General features: G+C 50.7%; 1 protein-coding gene across 1 annotated transcript in view; it reads left to right on the top strand.

Annotated features, from left to right (window-relative positions):
• Nucleotides 1-7,180, top strand: part of SMO (smoothened, frizzled class receptor) — a 143,261-nt gene extending 136,081 nt beyond the window's left edge. The window contains exon 12 of the mRNA XM_085653641.1: nt 3,862-7,180. Within this exon, the coding sequence (XP_085509767.1) occupies nt 3,862-4,466 (605 nt within the window). The 3' untranslated portion in view covers nt 4,467-7,180. The remainder of the gene's footprint in view (nt 1-3,861) is intronic.
• The last annotated feature ends 6,844 nt before the right edge of the window (nt 7,181-14,024 follow it).

Below are 14,024 nucleotides of genomic sequence, written 5' to 3'. Positions count from 1 at the left end.
GTGCACCCTTCTTTGCTCCTGGGGGACAATACACCCCCTCCCGCTGACAAAACTCCCACAGTATAGGTTTCCAGGTCTTCTAGCACAAACTCCATTTTGCCCACTCAGGTCAGAGGACAGTTATTTGCAGAAGCTATGCAGGGGGGTACCTTATATAATACCTCCTCCCACCACCAGAGTAAATTTGGAAAAACAAAAACTCACAATTAGGAAGGCCGCTTTGAGAAAACTCCAGGTGTAGGCCTATGGACTACCCACAGTTATTGTCGAGTATACGTAGGCACAGCTCAATCCCGCCGCTGAACACCAATTATGTTAGAAAAACCCCACTCCCACACCGGAAGGGTGGTGGTAATGGGATTTTTCCAGACATACACTGTGGTAGCTTGGCTCGAGTGGTCAGGGGTCAGGCACCGTGTTAAGCATACGACATACCCACACAATAACCATGCGTGCATCCGTTCCAAAAACGACACTACACCTTAAAAATTATACTGAAAATATATCTCTTTATCTTCTTTTCTCTTAGTTGCTGATTAAATAAATAGTAATACAATCACAGTACACAAGGCTTCTTCTTAAAAAGTGCAGGTCAAATAAATAGTAACACTTTACAGGTGCGATAAATAGGATCAGGTCAAATAAATACTGTGAGGCAATAAATACTGTGCAGGAATAAGTTAGCTCAGGACAATAAATACATCACAGGAATAACTTAGATAAATACAATAAATACAGTACCCTCAATAAATAATATCAGCCAACAATGACATTTGTAAAATCAGATCACATTTAAAATACTATGGGCTGATTTGGCCCAGTCACAGCTTGTGGTTAGGTGGATGGCCTGAGGGGTATACGCCCTGGCTTGGACAAGGCTGAGGCCTAACCTGAGGTAGATCAAGGGGGAATCTAGAGATCTGGCTCTCCCACACTACACAACCCCTCTGTATTAGTCTCCGCTCACCCCTGGCACAATCAAGCTGGTTCCAGCACCTCTCTAGCCCCTAGGATGTCTCTTAGGGCTTCACAGGGCCTTAGGCGCCCTCTATTCCACTTACTGCCTTTTCTATGAAGTTCCGACGCCGCTGGAGTCGTGTCGACGCCGTGAGGCGGTTCCGGTTCGATGTCGGCGGCCTCGGCGCTATGTCAGTTCTTGACGACGTCGATAGGCGGTTCCGGTTCGATGTCGACCTCCGGTTTGATGACGTCGGGCAGTCTTGGCTCGATGTCGACTTCCGACGGCTCCGGAGTGTGATCTCCACTCCCGACCTCCGGCACGATTCTCTTCAGGTTCCGGCGACTCCGGAGTGCGACCTCCACTCCCGACCTCCGGCACGCTTCACCTCGGTCTCCGGCGACTCCGGAGGGCGGACTTCACTCCCCCGTCGACGCCGCTCACTCGACCTCGGGTGACTTCCTCCTCGACCTCTGGTACTCTCCACGGCCTCCGTCGGCGCCCTCTCTCGACCTCTGGCGGCTCCGGGTACGACGTCTGCTTTCCAGTCAGCGCCGCTTCTCCACCTCGGGCTCCAGGTCTCTAGGCTTCTCGACGTCGGACTTCAGGTAGTTACCAGTAACCAGGTCAGGTACTTGCTGTTCTTTATTTTTAAGGCCTGTTCCTGCTGTCCAGGTCCTCAAGATGGTTTTTCTTGCTTTCTCCCACACAGGGCTCCAGGCTGGGCTCAGTCAGTAGGGACTAGTATCAAGGGTGGGTTTATGGACCCCACTCCAGGCACAAGTTTCCACCCCTGCTGCCTCACTCCTTCCTCCTTCAGGTTTATGCTGCTCTCTCTTCACCAGTCAGGTGCCAACTGCCAGCTCCAACTGTCAACTCTGGCTTAGCTTCCCAACATTCCAAACCGCCTCCAACTGTCACAGGGTTCCAGAATGTTGCAGAAGGTTCTAGTAGGTTCCAGTGGGTTCTGATGATGTCACAGGTGGCCACCATTTTGTGCTCGAGGCCCTCAGACAGAAGTTCCAGGGGTAGATAAAATGGCTCCCTGAATCTGCATCAATACTAAAAAGTCTGGTGGTTCCCAAAAAGGAAAAAATACTAACAGGGTTTGAGGCAAAAGTGGGACAAAATAAATAATGATGAGGAGTGACCACCCAAAGGGCTGACAGGTCTAACAGTGTCAAGTTGTATTAGATGAGGTGATTTTCTAAAGTCATCTAACTAGAACCGTTGAGGTGATAGTTATGTGACATTGTGAACAGAAACGAGATTTATCTGTATTAATACCCGCCTAATACGATTATGAATTATCTTCCTTGCAGATAATTAACAGTTATTGTTGCCCAGCAGGTAATTGCAATAAGGCTATTAACACCCTTCGGAACCAAAATAAATAGGGAAACTATGGGAGCAGGAGCTACCTCTCACCTTGAAATATAAGATGGAAAAACAGCTGCATTCTCCCACTGTGCAACTTCAGACAGTTCTGAAGCAATCAGTTGAGACTCGCTCTCCAGGCTCCTCCCTTGCTGTTGCTGGGATGGAAGTAAAACATGCATTGGAAATGCAGTAGGCCTCGCATTTGTTGGAGTTGGATCAATTGGCATTATAAATGCCTATTTTTTTTATCTATGCAATAGATATGCCCTCCCCACCTAATAAAATAAAGAATTCAGTTGTGTTTATTTTTAATGTAGTACACCTGCAAAGGTGCCGTAGCGCTTGGAGTAAAAATGGCAGTTCCGACTCTACCTTAAAACAAGCAGTGTTGTGAGGATGCAGTACCACAGGCTGTCACTAGGTGTTCCTTGGGACCTCTTTTGGCCGCATATGGTACAGCACCCTGCAACATGACTAGGCAAAGGCTATGGCCCAGCGTTAGAGCTGCCAACTGATGAGCTGGGGATCTCGGTTCAAGTCTGCTGTTAGGCTCAACGTCCTGTGATGTTGGTCAATTTCACCACGCTCTTTAAATAAAAGCATTTGGAAAGTAACAAAAAAATGAACAAAACAGCAGTGGGCTTGGAGGGGTGGTGGGGACCTGCAGAGCAGTATTGTGGGAGGGAGAAACACAAAAGGATTAAGTGATATGAAGCAACCAAAGCAGTGTTGTGGGAGGTGTGAGGGGGTGGCACAGGATAAAAAAGCAAGGGCAAGTAAATGATGCGACAGAAGTTTCACAGCACAAGTAAACAGAACAGTTAGCGAGCAAAGCGGCAGGCTAACTAAAAAAATGTTCTTTCTAAGTATACATAACCTGAACAGTAAGAACACACGTAAGAGGGGCAGCCCTAATGGGAGGATACAAAATTCCAAATGGAGGGACTCTTAAGTGTATTCACCAATGAAAAGCCAGCATTTCTAAAGGACATCAACAGTAACCAATGAAAAAGCCCATATACAATCATCCTATCTTTCAGGTAAGAGGCAGCTCTTGTAGCATTTCCAAGGCCCACAGCATAGCGGAGGTAGGTTAAGACCTGGTAGCACAGAATGCTCCCTTTCTGGGCCTGTAGGAAGAGCTATAGAACCTACAGATTTAAGCAGGCTTTAAATATGTGTCTGAGGCCAAGGGTGAGTGGCTTAATAGGAACTATATGCATAAGGGAATGATAATGAGGCTAAAGACCACAAAGAGGAAGTGAGTTGTTACCACTTTCTGAATGTTTTCTGGTCCTATGGATAATAGTATGCACAGCTGGTGCCTACAGTTACAACAAGAAGCTTTTGTGGCAGTGAAGTTTGTACTTGGTGATTGCCTGTAAGATTAAAGATTAAAGTGTTGACTCTGAGCATTACATTTTTTTACTCTTTGTTAAGAGCCCAATGTTTAAAGCGAAATCTGAGTTTTGACATTGTCTAATATTGCTCTTTCACTGTGTTAATCTTTTCTGTTTGTTTAGTACCTCCAGAGGAAAGGGCTAAAATGTGGCTTGTAGACTCCAGCATCCCTCCAGAGCTACAATATCAAGGATTCAAGAAAAAAAAGAAAAGGAGACGCAAGAAGGAAGTCCGTCCCCTTGGAGCGATGGATGAGGTGGCAGACAAGAGCTACAATCCAGCATGGCCTTCTAAAGCTGTTCCTCGGCTCCCAAAATTACCAAAGCAGAAGTGCTTGGTGTCGAAGAATAGGGATCCCCAGGGCCTGGAGGAGGTCCTGCCAGGCTCCTACTCTGACCACAGAGGCCTGTATATGCCGTCCGCTTTAGACGGTGATCCAGGCTACAAGAGATACACAACATTGAATCTGATTGCAAACCCATGTGCCCCAGATAGGGTGCCACAGGAGGAGGAGGAGCACCGGAGCAATGTTAGATTCCTCCCCCGCCAGAGTCATTACAATGGTTCGTACCGACACTCAGGCATGGATCTGGTGCCAAGCTCCCTGCCATCAGGGAGCTTCCACTACGGAGAAAGAACTCCTGTTCGACGGGCGGGCATGGCCCCTATTCACTCCAGAGCGAACCTTGTGGACACTGAGCTGATGGACGCTGACTCAGACTTTTAGTGATCAAGAGATGGGTACGGAAATTCATGTGTTACAGTGAGACAATCAACTGGCCAGAGAATTGCTCAGACCTTTGCAACATGCTGTTGTGCGGGTCACACTGGTCTCTGGGCTTAGGCACGAGGCTTGAAAGTGCTGGAAGCCTTCAACATAAATTCCTTAGCAGAGCTACTCCTCTCCTGGGAGCTGGAAAACTTTGTTGAACTTGGCATCATTTTGTGTAGTATTTACACTCTTGGTGGGTTTTTGTCTTTTCTTTTTGTTTCTTTTTACTCAACTCTTAGAAAATACAAGAAGTTACATCAGTTTAATCTCTGGCATAAAGTCCAGCAGTGTAACCTGTACCGCCCTGAGATCAGGCATCTCACGACTACAACAAAGCTTTAGCTTGATAACGTTTTTTGTAGGCATGCCGTTTATTTTTTTTAGTAAATTCATGGACAGATATTTATTTATTGCTCAATAAGCTTAAACTGATTTAGAAATTATCGTTTGGTACTTGGAGAGAAGGTACTCCCAACAACTATAGCAGCAGCAACACGTTCAATGTGGAATTTGCTGCTGCAACCTACAGAGCTGTTTCTTTTTTGATTTCTCATAGGCCTGTAAAGCAAGAAAAGTCCTTTAAACGCTTAGCAAGCCCTGCCCATTGCGTGTTCATGATATTTACTGGGAGAAGCTTTGAGTCGGAGAGGATCTGGGAGAGCGAAGTCTGGCCCAGAAAGCAGGTAGTGAGTAGACTAACTCTACTCTCGCCAAGGTGTTTGCTAATTCACCAAGGTTAGTCCATGAAGTGATGTTGCACTTGTTTGTAGATCTAAACCTTGTGATATCCCCCAGACAAAATAAAGCATGCCTGTCCTGTGCAGAACCGTTGAAGTGTGTGATTTCCCTACAGGATCACAGCAGGTGATGGTGCCAAACCAAGGTTCCCAGATGATTGTGACTGTCTCTAGTCAGGCAGTATGGAACGGTCAAAAGCACCAGGCATTTCCTGACAGACTAGTCCTTGTCTAGTTCGCGACCTTTGTTTTACTGCAGTTCCACTAGTAAATCAGTTGTCGCATGACCTAAAACCTAGCTAGGATTGAGTTTTTCGGCCATGGCATTGGCAGATGAACACTTGTGTGACTTGCTTTATTTAAGGTATCTAAGGAGTGAAAATGTCTGTACTGCTAAACACGGGTTTGAGTGTTGGTGACATTGCTGGATTGAATCCCCGAGCCCACCACGGTGATAGGTGCCTGATGTGCATTTCCCATGGAGCCACCGCCTGCACTGCTCCTCCTGTATTTATGGAGAAAGGAGATCAGGAAGAGTCATCTGTTGTATGAACAGAGTTCTGCTTCTTATTTCCTGGTGCTGTAATGTGTAGTCTGGGATGATTTCTGCTCCCTTGTTTATAGAGGGGAGTCTTTAGTGCCTGCTTCTGCTCCAGGGCTTTACCAGAAAATATTCTGCCCTATAAAAGGCTTGGGGTTAGCTGCACGTGGTTGACTAGTCTTGGTAACCCACTTCATTAACGAGCTTCCAAAATTACAAGAGGGTCATGGCGTCACTCCTCACTCCAAAAAGGGTTGTTGTCACTCTTGACACCTGATTGTATTTCAACGCTCTTTGAGACGTGACTGACGGTATTTGACCAGATTTAATGGTTGGCTATCTTGGAAGTGGCTAGCTTGTGTAGAGTATCCTAGCATGACGTTTCGATGAACGTATGCACGTTTATGGTAACAGAATAAATGCTGCTTCTTGTCCCCTTTACCCCCTTAAGTTGTTGACCTTGTTTGGATAAACTCTAAATTGCCCTCTAAGCTATATTAGACGCCACTTGATTTTACCCAGAAGAAATATTATTGTCTAGCATCATCTCTTAAGAGGACAGCAGCATCCAAGATCAGAAGAGGCCCTGCCTGTAGAACCCCCATCTTCATTCATCCAAGTCATGGCTAATGTAATCTTTGCACTCGGAAAAGGTTGGGCCAGAGGCTTGACACTTTGGCTTAAAGTGGAATATTTCAAAATCTACTTTTTTAATCCTGAAGCATGTACTACTGTTATCTTTAATTAACAGTGGGATTAGAGAAATGTCCAGTGAACGCTGGAGCTTTATTTTGACATGTTGTGTTAAAAGCTGCTCCATACCTGCCAGGAGATCACAGTTTCTCTTTCCTTGAAAGTCATACGTGTATACAATGCTCAAGCATGTAAAATTTTTAAGAGTCGCAAGGAGGGTTATGTTGTTGCCACGTGACTCAAAGAGATGAGTAGAAAACAAATCTTTTGAGTCAGACGCGTGCTGGTGGTAGAGCAGCATGGCATGGGCTGAGGAGCAAACGACAAGTTCGGGCCTGCTTGTAGCAGCGAGAATGCATAATCTAACTTGGCAGCTGGGTAGGTAGGTGTTCCCTCAGCAACAATTGTAGAAGTGCATTTTGTACGTCTCGTCAACTTTGCCAACTTTCCTTATTGGCTTACAAAAGAACTTGATGCAACTGAGGGTCTTGGAACTGTTTTGTTTTTCATTTCTGAATTCTTTTTTCCATTTGTATATGTCATTGTTCAGGTGTGCTATGTTGAAGTTGGTTCATCGCCCACAAGAACAACAACAGAAGGTGGTACTGTTTTTGGGGGGGAAACGTAAAAAGCTGTTACCAAATTCTTGTATTTTTATACTTGGTAAAACAAAAATTACATTAAAAAAGTCACTGATATCTTGCTGTAGCTTTCCAGGTGTTTTATAATTGATGGCTTCACATACTTAACTAAAGTTTTGCTACAAAACCCTGAGCTGCTTTCTGCTCTCGGGAATCGATGGAGTCTCATTTCTTCTGCAGAGGAATAAGTGTGTGAGGCTAAGGAACACTAGATATAAACAGAAGCACAAGGATAGGCTTTGTAAATGCGGTTGGTACTCCACAGCATCCTCTTTCTGATCGGTGGACCTATTGACCCTCTTACGTTTAGTTTGTCGCGATCTCCTGGATTGCGGCATCACCACACAATTGGGGTCCTTTGACTTTCCATTTTCACAACACCTCTGCTTCTGGGCCCTAGCGGCCCTGGTACAAATAGTGTAGTGCTGACTTTTCCAGGATCTCCAGATCTCCTATGGCTGCTGCATTACTGCTTTTGAGTGCACCCGCGGAGGAATGGTGTTTCTTGATCTGCCTCAGTCATAGTATTCTGTTCCTGGGTAACCACATAATGAGTGGAATCTGCTGATTTCTTTAGGTTTGCATTTTGCACCTGGATTGACCTCAGAGGCTCATGTATACATTTCTCTACCAGTTCCTTAGGGTTGTACATCTGCTGTGGGGTGGACCTCATATACCCATGTGTGAACTGCTTCTCCTGGTCTTCTGGGTCATAGCCTCTCCGCTCCTAGGTGAGCTCCACAGATGCATCCATTAATGGAGGCTTGTTCCATTGCATTACGCCCTCCTTTGACTGCAGTACAAATACACACCTTCCCAAGCATAATTAAAGGGATAACTCCCCACATGGTGCGCATACCAAATGATGATGTTAAGCATGGTGAGGTAAGTGTAAGTAGAATTGTGCAAATGCTATTGTCTCTCTCACGGGTTTCTGTTTGAGACCATGCTAGCCACATGTCCGAACCGCTTGCATCCCACATAGGCAACACTGGGGAGCACAGAAACTACAAACCATGCATAGCAAACTGAGAAGCTGCTTGTTGACTACCCAGAGAGAGCTTTGAGGGGCCTCGTTCGAGATAGGCAACCGCTATTCAAATGCTATAATCCATTAAAAGCACAGGACTGTGGCCCAGCTTAAAGTGTAAGGTTGGGTGTCATTATGCGTAACAGAAGGATAGAATGCATAAGAAGACCCTAGGAGACTGAATATTTGCGATAAGCAAATGTTACAATGGTCAACGGCCTGGCACTGGTAAAGGGGGGTACGCGTTGTTGGTTTGGTGAAGGTGGGAGCATGAATGGGTGGTACAGGGATAAGAAGGTTGTCTACATCCTACATTTCTCCCTGACTGTGTTGTGCTTACCGAGCATAGGTATGGTGCTCACTGAGGGTATCCTTGCCTCTGAATAGTTTTTCACTTCTTCGTTGCTTCTCTGCTTGCTTCTGTCATTAAGTGGTCACCTTCAATAAAATACGCAAAAGAGAAAGGATATAGACCATTCAGATATATTATGATAAATATTTCACTTCGTTTGTCAGCTTGCATTCGCTAGTGATGCCATGTACGTAGAAACTTAGCGCCAACTGTAAATTAAGGTGCCGATTCCGATCCGGTAAAAAAAAATACCGTACGACTCGCATCCGTATTTTTTTACGTACGAGTCGCACAAGTACCGTACAAACTGGCAAGTACGATTCGCATGGGAAAAACTTCATACGAATCACATCCGGAAAACTCCCCCACACGTCCTCGGGTCGGAAATTGTGTCCGACACATCCCCGGACGATTTACCGTACGAATCGGAAAAATGAAGTCCGACCGCGCAAGTACGATCACTCCCGTCCTTTCGATTTCACAACTGTATGCAAAAAACACCGTACGGACCGAACACCCATAGCAAGCATGGAGACACGTGCCCGCATACGCGCCGAACACCCCACCACAGACCCCGCATGTACGCGCAAAATGCCCCCCGGCCACGGATGTACGCGCCGAACCCCCACCCGTGTATGTACGAACCGTACCCCCACCCCACCCGTGTATGTACGGACCGTACCCCCACCCCACCCGTGTATGTACGGACCGTACCCCCAGCCGTGTATGAATGGAGCATACCCACACCCCACCCGTGTATGTACGGACCGTACCCCCACCCCACCCGTGTATGTACGGACCGTACCCCCACCCCACCTGTGTATGTACGGACCGTACCCCCACCTGTGTATGAATGGAGCGTACCCTCACCCCACCCGTGTATGTACGGACCGTACCCCCACCCGTGTATGAATGGAGCATACCAACACCCCACCCGTGTATGTACGGACCGTACCTCCACCCATGTATGTACGGACCGTACCCCCACCCCACCCGTGTATGTACGGACCGTACCCCCACCAGTGTATGAATGGAGCGTACCAACACCCCACCCGTGTATGTACGGACCGTACCCCCACCCGTGTATGAATGGAGCGTACCCCCACCCCACCCGTGTATGTACGGACCGTACCCCCACCCGTGTATGAATGGAGCGTACCCACACCCCACCCGTGTATGTACGGACCGTACCCCCACCCCACCCATGTATGTACGGACCGTACCCCCACCCCACCCGTGTATGTACGGACCGTACCCCCACCCGTGTATGAATGGAGCGTACCAACACCCCAAACGTGTATGTACGGACCGTACCCCCACCCGTGTATGAATGGAGCGTACCCCCACCCCACCAGTGTATGTACGGGCCGTACCCCCACCCCACCAGTGTTTGTACGGAGCGTACCCACACCCCACCCGTGTATGTACGGACCATACCCCCACCCCACCCGTGTATGTACGGACCGTACCCCCACCCGTGTATGAATGGACCGTACCCCCACCCCACCAGTGTATGTACGGGCCGTACCCCACCCCACCCGTGTATGTACGGACCGTACCCCCACCCGTGTATGAATGAAGCGTACCAACACCCCACCCGTGTATGTATGGACCATACCCCCACCCGTGTATGAATGGAGCGTACCCCCACCCCACCCGTGTATGTACGGACCATACCCCCACCCATGTATGAATGGAGCGTACCCACACCCCACCCGTGTATGTACGGACCGTACCCCCACCGCACCCGTGTATGTACGGACCGTACCCCCACCCGTGTATGTACGGACCGCACCCCCACCTGTGTATGAATGGAGCGTACCCCCACCCCACCCGTGTATGTACGGACCGTACCCCCACCCGTGTATGAATGGAGCGTACCCCCACCCCACCCGTGTATGTACGGACCGTACCCCCACCTGTGTATGAATGGAGCGTACCCCCACTCCACCAGTGTATGTACGGGCCGTACCCCCACCCCACCAGTGTATGTACGGTGCGTACCCACACCCCACCCGTGTATGTACGGACCGTACCCCCACCCCACCCGTGTATGTACGGACCGTACCCCCACCCCACCCTTGTATGTACGGACCGTACCCCCACCCCACCCGTGTATGTACGGACCGCACCCCCACCCGTGTATGAATGGAGCGTGCCCCCACCCCACCCGTGTATGTACGGACCGTACCCCCACCCCACCCGTGTATGTACGGACCGTACCCTCACCCGTGTATGAATGGAGCATATCAACACCCCACCCGTGTATGTACGGACCGCACCCCCACCTGTGTATGAATGGAGCGTACCCCCACCCCACCCGTGTATGTACGGACCGTACCCCCACCCGTGTATGAATGGAGCGTACCCCCACCCCACCCGTGTATGTACGGACCGTACCCCCACCTGTGTATGAATGGAGCGTACCCCCACTCCACCAGTGTATGTACGGGCCGTACCCCCACCCCACCAGTGTATGTACGGTGCGTACCCACACCCCACCCGTGTATGTACGGACCGTACCCCCACCCCACCCGTGTATGTACGGACCGTACCCCCACCCCACCCTTGTATGTACGGACCGTACCCCCACCCCACCCGTGTATGTACGGACCGCACCCCCACCCGTGTATGAATGGAGCGTGCCCCCACCCCACCCGTGTATGTACGGACCGTACCCCCACCCCACCCGTGTATGTACGGACCGTACCCTCACCCGTGTATGAATGGAGCATATCAACACCCCACCCGTGTATGTACGGACCGTACCCCCACCCGTGTATGAATGGAGCGTACCCCCACCCCACCCGTGTATGTACGGACCGTACCCCCACCCGTGTATGAATGGAGCGTACCCCCACCCCACCCGTGTATGTACGGACCGTACCCCCACCCGTGTATGAATGGAGCGTACCCCCACTCCACCAGTGTATGTACGGGCCGTACCCCCACCCCACCAGTGTATGTACGGTGCGTACCCACACCCCACCCGTGTATGTACGGACCGTACTCCCACCCCACCCGTGTATGTACGGACCGTACTCCCACCCCACCCGTGTATGTACGGACCGTACCCCCACCCGTGTATGAATGGAGCGTACCCCCACCCCACCAGTGTATGTACGGACCGTACCCCTACCCGTGTATGAATGGAGCGTACCCACACCCCACCCGTGTATGTACGGAGCGTACCCCCACCCCACCCATGTATGTACGGACCGTACCCCCACCCGTGTATGAATGGAGCGTACCAACACCCCACCCGTGTATGTACGGACCGTACCCCCACCCGTGTATGAATGGAGCGTACCCTCACCCCACCCGTGTATGTACGGACCGTACCCCTACCCGTGTATGAATGGAGCGTACCCACACCCCACCCGTGTATGTACGGAGCGTACCCCCACCCCACCCATGTATGTACGGACCGTACCCCCACCCGTGTATGAATGGAGCGTACCCCCACCCCACCCGTGTATGTACGGACCGTACCCCCACCCATGTATGAATGGAGCGTACCAACACCCCACCCGTGTAGGTACGGACCGTACCCCCACCCGTGTATGAATGGAGCGTACCCCCACTCCACCAGTGTATGTACGGGCCGTACCCCCACCCCACCAGTGTATGTACGGTGCGTACCCACACCCCACCCGTGTATGTACGGACCGTACTCCCACCCCACCCGTGTATGTACGGACCGTACTCCCACCCCACCCGTGTATGTACGGACCGTACCCCCACCCGTGTATGAATGGAGCGTACCCCCACCCCACCAGTGTATGTACGGACCGTACCCCTACCCGTGTATGAATGGAGCGTACCCACACCCCACCCGTGTATGTACGGAGCGTACCCCCACCCCACCCATGTATGTATGGACCATACCCCCACCCGTGTATGAATGGAGCGTACCAACACCCCACCCGTGTATGTACGGACCGTACCCCCACCCGTGTATGAATGGAGCGTACCCCCACCCCACCCGTGTATGTACGGACCGTACCCCTACCCGTGTATGAATGGAGCGTACCCACACCCCACCCGTGTATGTACGGAGCGTACCCCCACCCCACCCATGTATGTACGGACCGTACCCCCACCCGTGTATGAATGGAGCGTACCCCCACCCCACCCGTGTATGTACGGACCGTACCCCCACCCATGTATGAATGGAGCGTACCAACACCCCACCCGTGTAGGTACGGACCGTACCCCCACCCGTGTATGAATGGAGCGTACCCCCACCCCACCAGTGTATGTACGGGCCGTACCCCCACCCCACCAGTGTATGTACGGAGCGTACCCACACCCCACCCGTGTATGTACGGACCGTACCCCCACCCCACCCGTGTATGTACGGACCGTACCCCCACCCGTGTATGAATGGAGCGTACCAACACCCCACCCGTGTATGTACAGACCGTACCCCCACCCGTGTATGAATGGAGCGTACCCCCACCCCACCAGTGTACGTACGGGCCGTACCCCCACCCCACCAGTGTATGTACGGACCGTACCCCCACCCCACCCGTGTATGTACGGACCGTACCCCCACCCCACCAGTGTATGTACGGACCGTACCCCCACCCGTGTTCGTACGCACCCTACCCCAGGCCCACACACCAGCACCCTCACCCAACATCGGGCATGTACGAGTCGTACTAAGCCATAGCAAAGGACAGCACTGTACAACAACATGGCCCATGTACGCACCGTACAGAGGCTAAAAACACTCCTACTGAACCAGAACTAACCAAAAAAACACAAGGACAGTCAATCCGAGGCACACAACACCACAAAACATATCCAACAAGGCCAAATACATCCTATACACTGACCTGCAACTGACAAACAGAGAAACAGAGGCCCAAACCACTACCACTCCTTATAACACACCCACCCAAAGTTCAAACACAGCCACACCCACAAATGGACCAATAAAAAGGCCCAACACACACAAACCATGATCCTTTGCAACAGATCCACTGCTGCCAGACCCCAGAGACAACGCACTGCACCATACTTCAACCATCAATACACCTTACACTTGCACTCCTTCACACAACCACCATCACAAACACACCCTCATCACATTCACACACACACACCTGCACACCCACAACCATCCACACCCCCACCCCCACAACCATCCACACCCACACCCCACACCATGCCCACCAACAAGAATCCAAAGTTCACAAAGGACGAGCTGGAGTCCCTTGTCGACGAAATCATCAGAGTCGAGCCACAGCTCTTCGGAACATTGATCAGACGGACCAGCATATCAGAAAAAACTGCCATGTGGGAGAGGATAGTCAATTCCATGAATGCTGTTGGGTCCACCAGAAGGACCAGGCATGAGTGCCAAGCCAGGTGGTACGATCTGCGGAGGACGGTCTGCCGCAAAATGATGGACGAGCACAACCAGGCCAACATCACTGGAGGAGGGCCGGCCCGCAGACCGGTACACTACCATCCCTGGGAGGAGAAGGTGATGGCCACGCTGCTGCCGTTGA

This window comes from Triturus cristatus, chromosome 4_1 (genome assembly GCF_964204655.1).
Source record: "Triturus cristatus chromosome 4_1, aTriCri1.1, whole genome shotgun sequence".
Classification (NCBI taxonomy): domain Eukaryota; kingdom Metazoa; phylum Chordata; class Amphibia; order Caudata; family Salamandridae; genus Triturus; species Triturus cristatus.
Note: the sequence above shows the minus strand (reverse complement) of the source record. Positions and strands in the feature narration are given on the sequence as shown.